The sequence below is a fragment of the Branchiostoma lanceolatum genome, chromosome 19 (genome assembly GCF_035083965.1).
Source record: "Branchiostoma lanceolatum isolate klBraLanc5 chromosome 19, klBraLanc5.hap2, whole genome shotgun sequence".
Lineage (NCBI taxonomy): Eukaryota > Metazoa > Chordata > Leptocardii > Amphioxiformes > Branchiostomatidae > Branchiostoma > Branchiostoma lanceolatum.
Window position 1 is genome coordinate 14,903,543 of NC_089740.1, and position 17,961 is coordinate 14,921,503.

General features: G+C 45.5%; 4 protein-coding genes across 5 annotated transcripts; 1 reads left to right on the forward strand and 3 right to left on the reverse strand.

The window, feature by feature from the left end:
• The first annotated feature begins 98 nt into the window (after window positions 1-98).
• Window positions 99-7,906, forward strand: LOC136425473 (uncharacterized). Of its 2 annotated transcripts, none has more exons than XM_066414357.1 (4): window positions 99-350; window positions 5,982-6,116; window positions 6,424-6,582; window positions 7,235-7,906. In XM_066414357.1, the coding sequence occupies exons 1-4, from the start codon at window positions 272-274 to the stop codon at window positions 7,438-7,440; spliced, it is 579 nt and encodes a 192-aa protein (XP_066270454.1). In that variant the 5' UTR covers window positions 99-271; the 3' UTR covers window positions 7,441-7,906. The 2 variants fall into 2 exon arrangements, with proteins under 2 accessions (XP_066270454.1, XP_066270455.1); XM_066414358.1 differs by lacking the exon at window positions 99-350 and adding an exon at window positions 4,489-4,782.
• Window positions 955-2,509, reverse strand: LOC136425811 (tripartite motif-containing protein 3-like). Its single transcript, XM_066414753.1, has one exon. It carries the CDS (start codon window positions 2,407-2,409, stop codon window positions 955-957), a length of 1,455 nt encoding a protein of 484 aa, XP_066270850.1. The 5' UTR covers window positions 2,410-2,509.
• Window positions 7,907-9,435: 1,529 nt separating the features above from the next.
• On the reverse strand, window positions 9,436-11,337 carry LOC136425199 (tripartite motif-containing protein 3-like). Its single transcript, XM_066413994.1, has one exon. It carries the CDS (start codon window positions 11,335-11,337, stop codon window positions 9,436-9,438), a length of 1,902 nt encoding a protein of 633 aa, XP_066270091.1.
• Window positions 11,338-14,314: 2,977 nt separating this feature from the next.
• Window positions 14,315-17,726, reverse strand: LOC136425475 (uncharacterized). Its single transcript, XM_066414360.1, has 4 exons — window positions 17,552-17,726; window positions 16,230-16,364; window positions 15,733-15,903; window positions 14,315-15,347 (listed from the first exon to the last, which is right to left on the reverse strand). Exons 1-4 carry the CDS (start codon window positions 17,592-17,594, stop codon window positions 15,202-15,204), a joined length of 495 nt encoding a protein of 164 aa, XP_066270457.1. The 5' UTR covers window positions 17,595-17,726; the 3' UTR covers window positions 14,315-15,201.
• Between the last annotated feature and the right edge of the window lie 235 nt (window positions 17,727-17,961).

Here is a 17,961-nt window from a genome sequence, read left to right on the forward strand (position 1 = left end):
ACCTTTGTTCATTTGTAATGTCATGAGATCTGGTCACATGAGTAAGGTAAGCAAGAGGGTGAAAGTCAGCAATAGACTACACGTCAGGCCTCGCACGGAGGTTTGATATCGGGGCGGTGCTCTCATCTAGCCGGATTCGTTATGTGATTTTTTTCTAACTGCTGGCATCTTCTGACGCTGCCGTCTTGTCAGTGCTGCCACTTCCCCATTATTTTACATTTCGACATTCACCGCAATCAGATTAGAAGGTACAAAACAAGACAGCCACCGAATGATTAGAAATGGAAAGATTAAAACTCCGCTCGATGACTGGTGTTACTGTTACAGAAACATGACCATGATCCGGGCAGGTAGGGACTTATCATTACTGCAGGTCACATGGGGTAGGTAAACAATAAGGATACCGGGACAAATCAACAACAGCTTACAGCGGAGGCAAAGTGTATAGCACTGTGAATCGTAATTTTTGCTTGCCTATGACATTTTTTTCTGCTGGAATTCCGATCGTGTGTTTTTACTCCCATTTTTCGACTGTTTGATTATAGATTGTAACTGTCTTTCCATAACCAGACAGCGCATGCTATGACAGCACAGTAAATAATCAAGAACAAAAAAGTCAAAAACACCACCTTTACTCCCTGCTACTGTGGCTTGAGAAACAAGTATGTGATCGCGGTCCGGGTGCAGATCATTAGTTTGTCAGAAAAGTTGTCCAAACTTAGTGTCTGTTAATTTCAATAAGTAACATGGAGAAACATGGATCAGAGAAATGGAGTACAATTCCATCAAAATACGTTCATTTATTGAACAAAATGCCTTCAATTTCCTAACGTGACAGTTACAGGTGACTTGGAAACCACGAGTATCGTACTTCTGACTTGTGAGACATATCAAGTTGACAGTAACATTTTCTTTCACGTGGATTTCATTGATCATTGTTATTGCTATGTGATACTAGATACTTTGAACAATAGCGACTGTATGGTCATCAAAATTAGTGATCACCAACTGTCCCTGTGGTGCCATGGTAACAGCCCATGGACTTTTTATATCTACAGGGATGTGTTTAAGGAAGTTTCCCCTGTTATCAAACATATCCAAACGGCTATTTCCCCTGTCTGCCACAATGATGTTACCTACCCTGTCTGTGCAGATGCCCATGGGCCCAAGCAGCTGACCTTCACCTCTTCCCTCACTTCCAAAGTGGAACAGAAACTGTCCGTCCTTGTTGTACACATAGACACAGTCATTCTCACAATCTGACACAAGAATGTTCCCTTCCCCATCCACAGCGATGTTCCCTGGGTCCTTCATCCCCTGCTGCCGACCCACAGTTCTCACAAGTGTCCCATCTGGCCTGAACACCAAAACTTCACCATTTTGATGTGGGTTTTCCTCATTGTCACTATCCTCATCATCCCCATAGTCTACTGTGGTTTGTGTGATGAGGATGTGGTTCCTCCTGGTGTCCACGGCAACTCCTCTAATCTGTTCTGTATACTTAAGCTTAAATTTCCTCTGCACCCAGCCATGTTTGGTGTACTGAACAGCAAACTCAGCACACTCTGTTCCCCCCACCACCCACAGGTTCCCCTCCATTTCCATTGTCACGTTGTGTGGACACATGCTCTCTTTTTTACCCGGCACTACAGTTGGGAACTGGCGGACAAATGTTCCCTGCAGGGTGAAGACTTGGATTCTTGAATTTTTCATATCAGCCACGAAGATCTCCTCCTCTTCTGACACTGTAACTCCGAGAGGCCTGCTGAACTGACCTGGTTCCAACCCCTCTCCCCCAAATGTCAACCCCGGTATTGGCGCCACAGGGTGGCTTTGGTTACCATGGTGATGACCCATCACCATCGTGGCAACACCACTTGCTGCTGCAGCCCCAGGGACAGTCACATCTCCAAGTGTACAATCAAGTTCCACGCTTACGTTTGGCTTTGGTTGGAAAACGGCAGGGTGGGCTTGTACCGGATTTGGCACCGTCCTTTCTCTGAACTTCCCTACAACCTCGTCTAGTTTCGATTCACGAGTGAGAAACCCAGCGTCGCCCCGCGCAATGTCCTGGTCGGCTGCGTCACAGGCAGAAGAGAGTTCAGCGACATCAATCAAAACTGCATCCCTTTGCCTCTTTATGGATTCCTTATTTTTCCTGTGTTTTCCATCAACTTCAGACAGCAGACGGCCCTTTTCCTCGGTCAGTTGTTGGCGGATATGATCAAAGGCCTGTCTGTAGGCTTCGTCGATTTGGTTGTCCGTCTCCCGTTTCTGATCGTCCAGGCTTTTCTCTTTCTCTCTCAGACCTCTGATGAAGCTACAGTAGGTCTCCAAGATGTTCCTCCCCTCAGTGATCAAGTCTTGTACTGGAGGTCTGTGTTGTTGGATGGCCTTTTTAAGGCTCATTGTAGGATGTTCATCGTGACTTCTTCAAAACACTCATGGCAAATTGGAACTTTGCACTGTTTACAGTATTGTCTGATTTCTTCAGAGGGGTGAAAGCTGCACCTGTTTCCAGACGGGGGCTGTTGTCCTGTTTCCACTGTCAGTTTTGCCTGAGTTTGCAGCCTCTCACACACGTTTGCCACAATATGACTATCGAGTAAACCAGCGACCCCTTTACCTGACAGCCTGACTTGCTGGCGACAGTTTGGGCACTGGAAGGGCACTTTCCTACCTGCATGGTCCTGTAGGCAGTGCTGACAGAAGGTGTGTCCACATGGCAGCACCTTGGGCCTGGTGAACAGCTCCAGGCAGATGCTGCAAGTGAGTTCTTCACGGATTTCTGCCCCGAAACTTGACGGTGCAGCCGCCATGGTGAATGTGCTGTCTGCTGATGTGGCAGCCTCGCCCCAAATTAAAGTCCTTGATTGTACAATATACCAGGCTTAGATCTGGGCGAGACGTCGATGTTTCAAAGGTCTTATACCTGACGGTACGACCGTACGATTAGAACCAGAGAGAAATCGATATGATTGATTTATAACGGTCAATTGTCCGTTGGTTGAAAAATAAACAGGCTAAACTATCATCAGCTGTTCTTGCTGCCTTGTAAAATATTGCCCTGATATCTAAAGTTGCACAGGATTCTTAGGTGACAAGTTTAACCTGAGTTTGCTATCACGTGATAGGAAATCCTCACCAAACTTTAGAAATTAGAACATTTTCGTAATAGATATCTGCACATGAGTTCTTCTTAGGTATATATAGTACTTCGCAATATTTAAGTTTTAACTTATGATTAAGTTCGAACTTTTTGTCTGTTGACTCCGCTTAGATACTTTAGATACTTGTGGTCATGGCCCGTACAGGTAGGGATTAATCATTATTGCTGGTCACATATGGAAGGTAAATGATTGGGCCACAGGGGACAGGTCAACAATAGATTACAGGGGAGGCAAACTCTAGCATGTAGACGTTTTGAACCTTTATTCATTCATGACAAGCACAAATCGGCATGCATGCCGCTTTTCATTGAGGTCATGAGGTAAGGGTAATATGAAATATAACATAGGTACAGATTACATCGCAATTTGTGCTTGCTTATGACGTATTAATGGTCCAGGAAGGTGCAGTTAGGGGTGAATCATTACTGCAGGCCATATGGGGAAGGTAAACAATAGGGGCACAGGTGACAAATCAACAATAGCTTACATGACTGGCTCCACATGTCGCTTTGAAACACTTTTTGTTTATTCATGACGTATGTGTCTTCATAGATACATACATACATACAGCCTACATACAGCAAATACTGTTTTACGGTTAGAACAAGATTATTGGGAAGATAATGTTGGTTTTACAAATAATTATATCCAGGAACTTCTGTTTTAACCTACTGTAAACGGCGAGGTATCAGTCTTCAACTATGAGTCGTGCCGTTCACTTGGGCGGAGACATGCTAAGCAATTGTGCAAAAAGCCACCCATCAAGACACTTTTCATGTAGAGACAACAGGTGAGGAATTACAGTATGGTTGCACTGCCAGGACATGTTCACAAGTTGCAACTGCAAGTAAGATCGGATATCATGACACACAAATTTAAACTTTTGAAAAGCTGTTGAAATCCTTCAAATCTGAGATTGCTGTTTTGGAAGCGACTTTTCTACAGGCCACACTTACGAGTAGCCTTTATCTTGTTAACTGGCAGTACCACCTGCTAACTCCCCGGCAGGCAGGGATGTAAAATTGCGATAATTACAGCTTGCAGTGAAAGGGGACTCAAAAGGTGTGACTTTTTTCTTTTGTGTTCAAGAAACGCATGAACGATCGGCATCTGTATGATGGTACAGATATTAGGGAATTGAAGAATGTTGTTTGTTAAAGAATTGCTTCCAACCGAATCAAAATACATTATTTGTCATCCGTCGATCCACCTGTATGAACCCTCACTCACTCACTCACTCTGTATGAACAACAGGCATCATAAAGAGTCTGACATTTCAAAGAAAACACATTGAAACGCAGTGATGTCCTCTGACTTAAGGTGTTTGTCTGCTGCATGTCTTCGAGGCATCTTCATCTCGGAATCCACTCACGTGGTGAAGACGGCGTCACATGTGCCTCATACCCAAATTTGGCAGTGCGGCCGCATTGTTGGTGTGCAGCGGGTTGAGTTCGGTCGCGTTTGGGCTTGTCGCTTCTAGCCGAGATATATTAGTCGCCACAACAAAGTAGCTTGTTCTACAACTCATCGGCTTTTTGAGACGTAAGACTAGAACCGGATTCTGTCAAGATGTCGCGCGTCTTGGCCCTTGTTGTCCTTCTCGGTCTGGTCGGTAAGTACGTCTTGTACAAAGATGAGTATTGTGTGATCTCTATAGATGGTCAGTCAACCTTGCCGACCGAAGTCGTGTCGTGTAGTCTCTTCTAGACCTCCAGGTCGAGTAGAAAAAGGGCTGACCCGAAAAAGGTAGATTATATTACTGGCAACGGTTGTTGGGGGTGAATCTGAATCCTTCATCACTGCTGTTGCCAGCACTACAACCAGTTCAGAGCTTCTGGATTAACTCCACACAGGTCCCGATTGGGACGTCCTTAAGCCTTATGTATGCGTTATAGAGGCGTGTTTCACAAATTTCACATGGAACGTACTAATGCCAGGGCCTACATAGGCCAGCTCCTCGGCTTCAGAGCCAACATGCCCCCGAGGAAACTTTCCCTCAACTTTCCCCCCTGAGGAAGACCGTCCCTTAGCTTCTATGGCTGTTTATTGTATTAAGCAGACAGAAGGGTTCAGTTGGTAAGGCCGGGCAGAAGCTTACATGTACAGTGGACAAGTAAAAACGTTTAGAGGCAAACAGCTCTGGGTATGCCTAAACACCTCACCCGACCTCACCCGACCTCACCCGACCTCATCCGAGTCTAAACTGCTGTATATGCGGGGCAGGGACATTATTTGACGTTCTGGATATGTTAAATATGCAATTATAAATGTAAAACAAGCAGCAAACTCTAAGCATTTACCAGTTTTTAGGGGCTGGTGATCAGGTGAGGCAAAGTTGAGCGGGAGCCTGAGGGAGGTCTCCGACTCGCAGACAGCAAGGGGCTGCATACCCTGGTCACCAGCTGATACCGTGGCTTCAGGCGAGCGTCCCGGCACATCCTGAGCGCTACAACCGCCTGGATAAGTAGTCCGCCCCGGTGATTTTGCCTGCACGGGAAACAGTTACGGCCCTGGTTAGGGTGGATCCTTGAATTGCTGTAGAATTTCTGGGTATTGACAAAAAAGACGAAGCCAAGCCCTGCAATAAGGAATGTAGAAAGCCATAATAGACTAGACAATTTTGTTCTGCCTACTTTGTCACATTTGTTATCAGTGGTAATTATTTGTTCCCTTGTAATTATAGCCCCGGGGTACGAGTTTGCAAAAGAAAGATATGTAAAGAATTCGCCTAAATATATGATTCGCATGTTCTTCCAGTGTGATTTGGTTGTATATAAAGCAATACAATCAAATCTTGTGTCTTTGTTACAGGAGCGATCTCGGCGCAGAGCTACAAAGGCTGCTACAAGAGGAAGTGGGGAACCTTCAGAACTCATGAGACCAGCGAGGACATGACCAACCAGAAATGCGTGGCAGTCTGCAAGGAGGAGGGGCTGCCATATGCCGGTACGATCATCAGGATTGTATTGATAACTAATGGGGCATTAACGTTCCATACTCCTTGGTTTAAAAGAAGGAAAAACAAGTATATCTTTAGTACCGTCGACTTTTCTTTGAATATGGGGATGCAGCTTTAAGAGATACGAAAACTACTTTGGACTTACGCCAAAAATAGCTACTTAAGTTGGATAAGATTTTGAAAAAAATAATTATTTTCAAAATTTTATCCAGTTGCTTGAGTAACTATCCTTGGCGTATCTTATTACCTGGATGTCTAACCTTCATCAATGTACCTTCTGTTTTTTTCCAACAGGAACCTACGAAACGAAGTGCGGCTGTGAGGGTGAGGAGAAGTTTGGGAGGCTGAGCCCGGCTGATGACGAGTCTGAATGTTCCTCCAGCTGCGGGGGTGACGTCACACAGAAGTGTGGAGAGCGCAACGGGAGGCTCACCGTGTGGACCACTGGAGAAGGTCAGACTTAGAAAAAAGATAGATATTGTATCTGTATCTGTATCTATATAGCCGGTATAACCGCCATTCGGCGTAACACACCAGCATTTTAAAGGACTGACGATGACCTATGCGGCTAAAATTGCTCAAATCTGAGATTGCTGTTTTGGAAGCGAATTTTCTACCGTATAAGCCGGCATCACACTGTCTACATAAATACTAATATTTGATGCCCAGAAGGTGACAGAATTTGAAAATCGCTGGAGAGTCAAGAACAATTTTCGCTTGAAATCTACCTTGTGGCTTTAGACGGGGCTCGGTGATCTGAAACCATCAGTTATTTTGTAAAAATCGCTCAGTGGTGTAGAGGACACCGACAAAAATGTCCTTTACAGCCCGCAGACTCAAGGGGCAAGTTATCTTGCTGGCATGTGATCCAACACATAACTCTCTATTTGTAGTAATGGGAAGACAGTCACACAAGCGCACAACAACAAACAGACAACAATTCTTTCCTACTTGAAACGACCTTTGCGTTCTGAAAATCTGGTCGCCATCTTGGATCCATGTCGCGACCAACATGGCGGGCGCGGTTAGTATTACAGAATTCTGACGTCACACACGAACACCCATGTATGACGTCATAACCCTAACTTCCATCCTTTCCGTACAGAGAAGCGCGAGATGACCGAGGTGGAGGATGTCCAACAGGAAACTAAGGAGCTGGAGCATCATCATCATCACCATCATCACCATGATAAGAAGGCTGATAAGAAGGCTGCAGAAAAGGAGCACGATAAGAAGGCTACTGCAGAAAAAGAGCACGATAAGAAGGCTGCAGAAAAAGAGCACGATAAGAAGGCTGCAGACAAAGAGTGACAACGTCAGCGTTTAGCTATTAGTTCGAACTAACCGTAGTATTTGAGAAAATTTGGTGTTTTAGGTGTAGGTGGACTACACACTCACGCGCGCGCACACACACACACACACACGCACACACACACACATTCACACAAACAAACAACGTTGAATATTAGCGGACTCATACCAAAGGTCTATTTCATGCACTTTGATCCATCGTTACGTTTCTTGGGTACACAATGTGCCGTCAAAAGACGGTTCTAAAACAACATTTAGAATCATAGCATTCTTACATGTATAGAAAGTTGATAAAACTTGTGAATTGCCCAAGTTAGAAACAACTTTCAAAATTAAAACACCAAGCCGTGTTTCATCCAGTGACCTACCATCACACTTGTACGAGGTAAATCCTCATAGACGAAATACTGTGTTCTGCGAATTTTAATAACGGTGGAGACTGGTAATAAACGTATATTCGAACAAACGTGAATGGCGTATCAGATAATTGACCTCGACTCACTTAAATATGTAGTTTTTGTTGCCGTCAGACCGGCCTCTGCCATGGCGACGGCCCCTAAGCCCGCGCCCTATGCTTAACTTTGGGATTTAGTGTGGACAGGTCAAAAATAGACTACATACCAGGCTTCGCGTAGCCGGCTTTAATGATGGGTTAACGGGCTCGTTTTACTACAGAAGTTAACTATAGGGTACATCTGTATCTGTATCTATATAGCCGGTATAACCGCCATTAGGCGTAACACACCAGCTTCGCAGGCACGCGGCGCGGCAGGAGCTGGTCATATTACACCGAACGGTCCGTTACACCTAGTCTTTGCATAGGTGATACAGAGGACAAATCAACAATAGACTAGAGAGCAGGCTTCGCGTAGCCTCCACCAGGCCTTCCTTAGGGGTTATGGATAGTAGAATTCAGCAAAAAAAAACAGTGAATGATTATCCAGGTAAGGCAGTCCGCAGAAGGGTAACATTTCCTCTTTAACTGCATGGGCAAATGGTTTGATATGGTGACTAAACTTCCCTGGCATATTAATCTACCTATTTGGTTCTATCTTATCATTTCATTCAGCCAGGGTAGTAAGTATTGTGGAGACCAGGCTCTATGGGTTGTGCTTTGATCCAGCCGTCAACAATGGTCTACATGCACGGGACTATTCTCACTAAGCCCATAGTAGAGTCAGGGTTTGATTGTTTGTTGCTCTTTTTGTGGTTTTAGATTGTCTGATCATAATAATAATAAGTTTATTGCGCAACAAGTGTACAAGGTACAAAGTATGGCATTTACTGGTACATAGATAACATTCTATCAGGCTAATCCGTCTATCTTATACAACATGGTGTACTAGTTTATCTTATACAATATGGTGTAGTAGTATGGGATGACAATGGGATTTTACAATTATTGGAGGAGTTTCTAACGTCTATACATTCTTTGATATGTTTCCCGATGTATACCATGCATGGGTTGTCACAAGTCATTATGTACTTAAATTTGCATGAAGTGTTACCTGGAGGCTGTCACGTGTTTTGATTGGAGGTGGTGACAGGTCAGGGCTAGTCTACACAACAGGCCCTTTGGATCAATAATCCAGTCGTTAACAATAGGGGCACAGCATGTGGACATTGGCCTCCAACACTTATAACGAATATAGGTTGCCTTTTCTTTCTCATTATACATAGAAATGGCACCCCGTAAAAAGGGCGGTATAACCCCGTCGTAGCGAAAGCATGATGGTGATGATAATGATAATGATTCCCTCCCCTTATTTTTACAAAAAAATTGACCCGAATCATTGTGTGCAAGTGTCAGTAACTAACACAGGCATTCAGCAGAGAATACAGCTTCAACATAATGTGTTTATTATTGTACAAAATATCTCAAATCCTATCAGAGTGAACAACAAAGAGAGTGGTACTTCAGGCTGAAACGTGAGACATAGAAGGATTGCAGTCACATTTTCTCAAGGATTTTACTAATCATCGCTATGCGGGAAACTAAACACAATTTTGAAAAATAGTGACTTTATGGTTGTCAATATCAGTGACCACCAGCTGTCCCTGTGGTGCCATGGTAACGGCGCATGGGGCCTGTATGTCTGTAGTGATGTGTTTGATGAATCTGCCTGTCTTGTCAAACATCTCCACACGGCTGTTTCCTCTATCTACCACAATGATGTTACCTGCGCAGTCTGTACAGATGCCACGGGGGTCCTGCAGCTGGCCATCACCACTTCCCAAACCTCCAAACTTGAACAGAAACTGTCCGTCTTGGTTGTGCATATAGACACAGCAATTGTCAGAGTCTGGCACAAGAATGTTCCCTTCCCCGTCCACAGTGATGTACTCCGGGTGTTCCATCCCCATCTGCTGACCCACAGTTCTCACAAGTGTCCCATCTGGCCTGAACACCTGCACTTCACCATGTGGGTGGGACCAGTGTCCTGTGGTCCGTGTGATGAGGATGTGGTTCCTCCTGGTGTCCACGGCAACTCCTCTGCCCCACCAAGTCTTCTGTAGGTCAAACTTCCTCAGCACCCTGCCCTGTTTGTTGTACTGCACAGCAAACCCAGCAAAGTTCGACTCCCCGACCCCCACCACCCAAAGGTTCCCCTCCCAATCAATAGCTATGTCATCTGGCTTCATCTTCTGTGGTGACAGGTCTGCAGGGAACTGGCTGACAAATGTTCCCTGCAAGGTGAAGACTTGGATTCTTTTGTTCTTACTGTCTGCCACGAAGACATCACCCTCTTCTGACACGGTAACTCCAGAAGGCCTCGTAAATTGACCTGGTTGTGAACCCACTCCACCAAAGGTCAACCTCGGTTTTGGCGCCGCTGTATTTCTTTGGTTACCATAGTGATGACCCATGACCTTCGTGGCAGCATCACTAGCTTGATTACCATGGTGATGACCCATGACCGTCGTCACAGCATCACTAGCTTGGTTACCATGGTGATCACAAGCTGATGCAGCCTCTGGGACAGTCACATCTCCAAGTGTACACACAAGTTCCACGCTCGCGTTTGGCTGGAATACAGCAGGATGGGTTTGCACAGGACTCGGTACCACCTTTCCCCTGAACGTCCCTACGGTCTCGACTAGTTTGGATTCCCGACTGAGCAACTGCCTACACTCTGTAACCATGTGCTGTTCCGCTCCATCACAGGCAGAAGACAGTTCAGCGACATCCGTCAGAACTGCATCTCTTTGACTTTGTACGGCTCCCTTATTCTCCCTGTGGTTTGCTTCAACCTCAGACAACAGACGGTCCTTTTTCTTGGTTAGTTCCTGAATTACTTGATCACAGGCTTGTCTGTAGGATTCCTCGATTTTGCTGTCCGTCTCCTGTTTACTATCGTCCAGAATTTTCTCCTTGTCTCTCAGCCCTCGGATGAAGCTGTAGTAGGTCTCCAAGATGTCCCTCCCCTCAGCGATCAAGGCCTGGATTGGAGCCCTTTGTTGTTGGATGGCTTTTTTAAAGCTCATTGTAGGATGTTCATCATGACTTTCTTCAAAACACTCGTGACAAACTGGCACTTTGCACTGTTTGCAGTAGAGTTTGACTTCCTCAGAGGGGTGGACGCTACACCTGTTTCCAGACGTGGGTTTCTCTCTTGTTTCTTCTGACAGCGTTGCCTGAGTCTGCAGCCTCTCGCACAAGTTTGCTATGATATGGCTGTCTGGTAACCCAGCGACCCCTTGACGTGGCGGCCTGACCTGCTGGCGACAGTTTGGGCACTGGAAGGGCACTTTCCTACCTGCATGGTCCTGTAGGCAGTGCTGGCAGAATGTGTGTCCGCAGGGCAGCACCTTGGGCCTGGTGAACAGCTCCAGGCAGATGCTACAGGTCAGTTCTTCGCTGAACTGTGTGCCCAGACTTGACGGTGCAGCCGCCATGACTGTTGTTTCCTACTGACTCTCCAAGTCAAAGTCCATGTGGCGAGTAACGTGTTTGATCCATGATTGTGTAATACACCTGCGGTGTACGTGGGCGAAGTGTCGAAGTTTCAAAGGTCTTATATTGTGACGGTGCGACCGTACGGCCAGAATGAACTACTTGATATCGGATTCCCCGTTGGTGCATAGGTGAAACAAACTGATCATGAACAGGTAGTAATATAACTCATTGTAACTCAACAGTAGTGATGGGTTGTTATTGGTCATGCCATGGAAATGACATCTTAGTATGCAGAATTTGTATCAACTCAACAGTGATGGGTTGTTATTGGTCATGCCATGGAAATGGCATCTTAATATGCAGCATTTGTATCCAAGAACTTTTTACTGATGGTAATCCGTGCGAAATTATTGATCCTTTTAGCGAGTCAATGCCACGACAATATTGCCGCAGCAATCCAATCCATGTGGACCGGCAATTACTCTGCTTCTGCATCAAACACTCAGAAGCTAATGCATCTTATTGGATATTGGGGTATCTTTATTCTGATAAGAAGGTTTCAAACAAAATGCTCACTGCAGTTCCATTAAAAGTTGCTATGTGGCCAACCTTGCACCACTTTAGTATGTTTGTGAACCGGGTTGTAATTTTTCACCTATTTTCCTGCGCCTCGAGCTCAGAATTAAACTGTAAGTAAATCATAACCGCAGCATCACCCTGGGCGCCAGACTAGTACAGGGTCTTAGAGGCTAGTACCTTTGTTCATCAATAATACCATTGTATGATACTGTATTTAAGTGAAATCACAATAGTATTTGTACCCGATTTGTGTCATCTGCACCGCGCCAGCGTCGCGCGCCCCCCGCCATAACGCTTTGCAAACTTGTGGGATCTGAGCGGTGTGATGGAGACTATTTAAGTATCTTACACATTTGAATTCCATCAGCGGAAGACATGGGGGTTTCTGAGTGGCCCGGAGCCCATCTTTAGACATTTAGATATGTGTTTGAAGGTTCTGACGGGGATGAAATTGCGCGCCCTACTTGTTCACTGTGCGTAAAATTTGACTTCATTTTTACTACTTGCGAAGTTGCCATACATTGTACCTGTTACATTTGTTGTGCAATAAAGTTTGCATTTGATAAAATTGAATGTTTTCTTCCAGCCAAAAGACGATCTCCCCCCCCCCCGACGATCGCCCCCTGTTAATTTCGTACCTGCTGACAACGCCTCCTTTTCTGTCATTCAAAAAAAAGATTAACCTTTGCACTTTTGGCACCTTGCTGCAACGCCCCCCCCCCCCCCTCCATGCGCCCTAATTGTTCACTGTCCGTTAAACTGGGTTAATTTGACTTCAGTTTGTCACCATGGTTCTCTGCCACCCATTTCGTCAGTTGTGCGACGACGCCGGCTCGCACTGGCGGGGCATGTTGTTCGCAGTGACGAGCCTGCTGGGCGACTAATGCAGTGGCTACCCGAGGGAAAACGCAGGGTTGGAAGACCTCACACAACTGTAATGACATTGATCGAAAGAGACACGGTACTCTCAGGTTCAGCGTTATTTTCCACCATGAAGGACAGATTGTACTGGAAAAACTTTATTGATTGTATCTCACCGGAGTAAATCCGGATGAACGATGATGATGATGATGATGATGATGATGATGATGATGATGATGATGATGATGATGATGATGATGATGATGATGATGATGATGATGATGATGATGATGATGATGATGATGATGATGATTGTCGCCATTGTCTGCTGACAACGCCCCCTTTTCTGTCATTCAAAAAAAAAGATTAACCTTTGCCCTTTTGGCACCTTGCTGCACCGGTCCCCATGCGCGCCCTACTTGTTCACTGTGTGTTAAATTGGATAATTTGACTCCATTTTGTCACCATTGTCTTCTGACAACGCCCCCTTTTCTGCCATTCAAAAATAAAACTATCCCACAACCTTATATGTTAGTAATGCGAATAATACAGTCTTCCAAACAGTTTTACACATTTGATCCTTTTTCAGACCATTTCGCGACTATATCGGTCGTCAGTCCGAGTATTTCTCAAGTGTAACACAAATCCAATCTATGCCGCAGTGAGGCCGCCAGCGTGCCACAGTGAGGCCGCCAGCGTGCCGCAGTGAGGCCACCAGCGTGCCGCAGGCCAGTGAGATACCCGCTCTTCTCGCCGGACCCGCAGTACGTTGGCGGCCTCACTGCGGTACGTTGGTGGCCTCACTGCGGCACGTTGGCGGCCTCGTAGACGCTGCGGATTTATGTCCCCGAAAAAAAGCATCGGTCTAATAACCGACATGATGACTAGGGTCAGGCCAGAGCCCTATGCCTACGGCGGCACAGCCAGGGGTTGGAAGGTCTTATCTTGTCATAATTGTGTCTTTTTTACCAAGCATATCCAGAAGAAGCTTATACATCTTAGTAGATATTATAGCAGTTGTAGAAGTATCTAATACGAATGTCTCCAACAAAAGGCTCAATGCAACGAGTTCTATAAAACGCTGCTAGGGGGCTTAATCTTTGTGTTGTTGACCTTGCTTGTGAACTGGGTTGTATTTGTGTTTTTCACCAAGTTGTCTGCGCCAAAGCATGTAACCTCCTTGGCCAGAATTAAACTGTGAGCACACCGGTTAGTCTCCAAGCAGAGGATGGGTTCCGGCGGGTTTTTGACGTGTTTTTAGGCGTTTTTGTCGGGCTTTCTACTTTGTCATGTTTGTTTTTTTGTCCAGTGGGTTGGCTGGACAAAAAAAAATGACAAAGATAAAGTAGAAAGCCCGACAAAAACGCCTAAAACACGTCAAAAACCTGCCGGAACCCATCCTCTGCTTGGAAAGTACACACCGGTAGCATTACGAGGTTTGATCGCTTTGTGTCAAAACATGTTCGTGTTTGTTTGATGCTTTTAAGTTTGAAAGCTGTGGCAGACTTTTGACGAAATGATTGACAAGACTTGCTAAACGTTTCACCAGTTTTATTAGCATTCCACAAATCCATAAACGCTCACCAAAATGATTCTAGATGTTATGAATCTCCAGGAATTGAAATACTCAAATATAACGTAGCATGTGTAATGACTTTCAGTTGCGCATCACAAAAAGTACATTTTGTGACGTGATACATTTTGTGACGTAATACAGAACGTGAGCTGACGTCTGATTGAATTTTGACGTCGTTACGGATTAGTTATGAAATATTTAAAGGTTGTTGAGATGGTCTCCAATGTTCTGTGACTGTGATGATAAAAGTTCAGCTGATGTTCTTTTACATGTGCTAATGCATGTGGATATCTAAAGACATGTATGTTATAAGCGGTATCGTTAGTGGGGGTTCACCCCAATATTGTAACACCGGATTCCCTCATAATTCTGCTACTTAGTAAATAAACAATGTAACTAAACTTCGTCTCGTATTCTACGTTCTATTCTCAGATCTAAAATGGCACCCTTAACCCTCAAGCAGTCAACGGCATGTTTGATAATTTCTTTAGCTCTTGTTTTGGTTTCTTTGCTTTTTTGTTTGTGTTATTTGTTTGTTGTTTGTTTTGTTTGTTTGTTTGTTTGTTTGTTTGTTTGTTTGTTTGTTTGTTTGTTTGTTCGTTTGTTTGTTTGTTTGTTCGTTTATTTGTTTGTTTGTTTGTTTGTTTGTTTTACAGAAAAAACTTCGTTGTTCACCTCACTGTAGTTGTCTCTCAACATCGACAAAGATTATCAAAAGCTAAGTGGTGCCATTCAGAATTGAGCTATCGCGAGACGGTATAAAGAGAGTTGATGGATGTCAATCTTCATCTGCAGTCTGATGCTGATGCTGCTGCTGATGCTGCTGCTGATGATGATGGTGGCACCCTTAACGAGATAACTTGGCCTCCATCTCCCTCAGCTGCTCCTCCATCTCCTCCATCTCCTCCGCCATCTCGCGCTTGGCGATGAGCTCCCTCATGCGACCGTTGACCTCCTCCAGCTTCTCGGCCATCCCGCGCTTACCTGGCTCCACTGTACAAAAAGGATGGCAGTGAGATTCGTAAGTGTTTGTGTGTGACGTCACAGCTCTGTAATGTTAACCGTCCCGGCCATTTTGAATCCAATATGGCGACCAATCATTCGGTACGAAAGGGTGGGTCAGTTATTTCAAAGTAAGAATCATCGTCCGGTCTGTCTGTCTGTCTGTCTGCCTGTCTGTTTGTATTGGTGTCTGTCTCCCTGTCTCTACGTAATAACAAATGGAGAGTCATGCATTATTCATCCGCGTCGCATGGTCATATTATAGCATTATGGTGACACAATGTAAAAGTCATTATGACATACTAATGGTAAACGGCTGGCACAAATCAGTTAAAAGTCAACTTAAGCTTTAAACTGCATTTTTGATTTGCCTCACCATAGCCAGTGTTCCAGACGCTCATGAACCCGTTGCCCTGTCCACACTTCTGATTGGGGTCACCCGCGCAGGCGGAGGAGCACTTGGACTCTTCGGCCGTCTTCAGGGGATACCTCCCCCCAAATTCCGCCTCCTTCCCGCAGCTGCACTTCTTCCCGTAGTAGTAGGTTCCTATTGGGGAACAAGAGAAGGTACATTCATCATCATCATCCGTCAACCTCAGCAGCAGAGGACGGGGCGAGCCCTTGTACAACCGGGGCCCACATCAGTCTGTCTGACATGGCTGCTTCCAAGGTACATTAACATGTATTATTAGTCTCGTAGGTTGCTATTGAGCCGCCCTCTCACTGGACCCGTGACGCGTTGGCGACCGAGCGATCTGACACCGCGCTAAACGAATTTCATCGATAAAAAAACGAATATTTTTACTTGTTGTTTTTCCATTACAATGTATGTAACGTGAATGTTAATTTGGGTGGTACTGACTAAAATCCTACCTGAATACGGGAAGGAATCCTTCTTGCAGAGCTCCACACATTTCTGGTTGGTCATGTCATCTCCGGACTTCTTAAAGGTGAAAACTCCCCATTGCCTATAGTAGCAGCCTTTGTAGCTCTGCGCCGAGATCGCTCCTGTGACATGGACACATCAGTCAATCTTTTAGATCTTGTAACAACAGTGTGTTTCCCTGGGCTTCACAGATGCTGTTCGTCCATTCTCCTTCCGGACTCCTTAGACTACAGAGAAAAGACTGGGAATGAAGCGGGGCTACTCACGTGTGACCTGTCTGGCGAATTCTCAATGTATATTTTACAAGCCCGGGGGCTGATTGCAAATGAACAGAAGATAGAAAGTGACTACTCTACTATACGTTTCTATGCATTCATAATTGTAGGTTTTGACTTCACTCTACAGTGTTCCCATCCTAGGAGTCTGGTAGAAAGTAACAGTTCCGATTCCGGACACATCTTCCTCAGGCCGGCGAAATCACCGGAGCGGGCTGAATGTCCATGCGGCTGTATTTCTCAGGGTGGGCCGAGGACCTGACGTCCCGGTAGTGACTGGTGACCTGGGTATGCAGCCTCTTGCAGTCTGCGAGTCGGAAACCTCCCTGAGGCTTCCGCCCAATTTTGCAACACCTGGTCACCAGTCTCTACCCAAGGAGGTCTCCATTAACAGTCTCTATTAAAACCCCTTGCCTTACCAAAGCTGTTGGCTGTTACTTGTCCAATGCACCTGTAAACTTATACACAGCCTTCCCAACGGAACCCACCCAACTGCTTTTTGTCTGCTTCAGATGATTACAGCCCAAGAAGCAAAGGGTCTTCCTCGGGTGACTGGGTGAAAGTTTCCTCGGGGGCATGTTGGCCCTATAGCCGAGGAGCTGGCTTGTGTAGGCCCTAGCAACAGCCTAGGTTCCATGTGAAACTTTGCCTCCATACCGGGTACAGCCAAACCTGGTTGAGCAACCGCCTGGCGCAGCCAACCGCATTAAACCACCCCCGTCCATCTTTACATAGTTAAACCTGCCCTGCCGTGAGCAACCACCTGTCCTCAGTACATTTTTTCTTCGGTCCCATGAGTAGTTGTTGAGGACAGGTTTGACTGTATATCAAAGACGCTCCTAAGATTTACCTCACCAAGTACCCCTGCAAAGTATCTAGCTTATTTTGGCCCTTGTCTCTAACTTTGCTCAACTCGACCTGAGGGCCTCGAATAGACTTCACGACACGACTACTGCCGGCAACGTTGACTGACCATATTTTGCACACATCTACAGAGACAACACAGCCCTCATTTTCGTACAAGACGTACTTACCGACGAGTCCGAGAAGAACAACAAGGGCCAAGCCGCGCGACATCTTGCAAGGATCAAGTCTTGACTCCCACGAAATCGACGAGACGAAAGTTGATAGAAGATATAGAAGAAACGCCTCGGCTCTGGTGTCTGAACTATCTCGGCAGTAGAGATAAGGCCGAACAGAGAGGACTGATATTTATATACTGGAGTATTCCCACAGTGCAGCCGCACATTCAAATGTGGGCGTGTCACATGTAAATGTAGGACACAATTATATCCAGTTGCTTCAGTAACTATTTTTGGCGCACAATTGACGCCGTCTTCACCACGTGATTGGTCTTAAAAGAGTAAAATGCCCTGAAGGTAGCTGAAATCAATGAAATGTGAGTCTGTGGGTGAGCCTGTGGCGTCTAAAATATCTCGGCAAG

Coding starts and splice junctions, on each gene's coding strand:
- LOC136425473 (XM_066414357.1), top strand. CDS start 272: ATGATTAGAAATGGAAAGATTAAAACTCCGCTCGATGACTGGTGTTAC. Junction 351..5,981: donor CATGACCATGATCCGGGCAG/GTAGGGACTTAT, acceptor TCTTTGTTACAG/GAGCGATCTCGGCGCAGAGC. Junction 6,117..6,423: donor GGAGGGGCTGCCATATGCCG/GTACGATCATCA, acceptor TTTTTCCAACAG/GAACCTACGAAACGAAGTGC.
- LOC136425811 (XM_066414753.1), bottom strand. CDS start 2,409: ATGAGCCTTAAAAAGGCCATCCAACAACACAGACCTCCAGTACAAGAC.
- LOC136425199 (XM_066413994.1), bottom strand. CDS start 11,337: ATGGCGGCTGCACCGTCAAGTCTGGGCACACAGTTCAGCGAAGAACTG.
- LOC136425475 (XM_066414360.1), bottom strand. CDS start 17,594: ATGTCGCGCGGCTTGGCCCTTGTTGTTCTTCTCGGACTCGTCG. Junction 16,365..17,551: donor TGTTCTTCTCGGACTCGTCG/GTAAGTACGTCT, acceptor TCCATGTCACAG/GAGCGATCTCGGCGCAGAGC. Junction 15,904..16,229: donor GGATTCCTTCCCGTATTCAG/GTAGGATTTTAG, acceptor GTTCCCCAATAG/GAACCTACTACTACGGGAAG.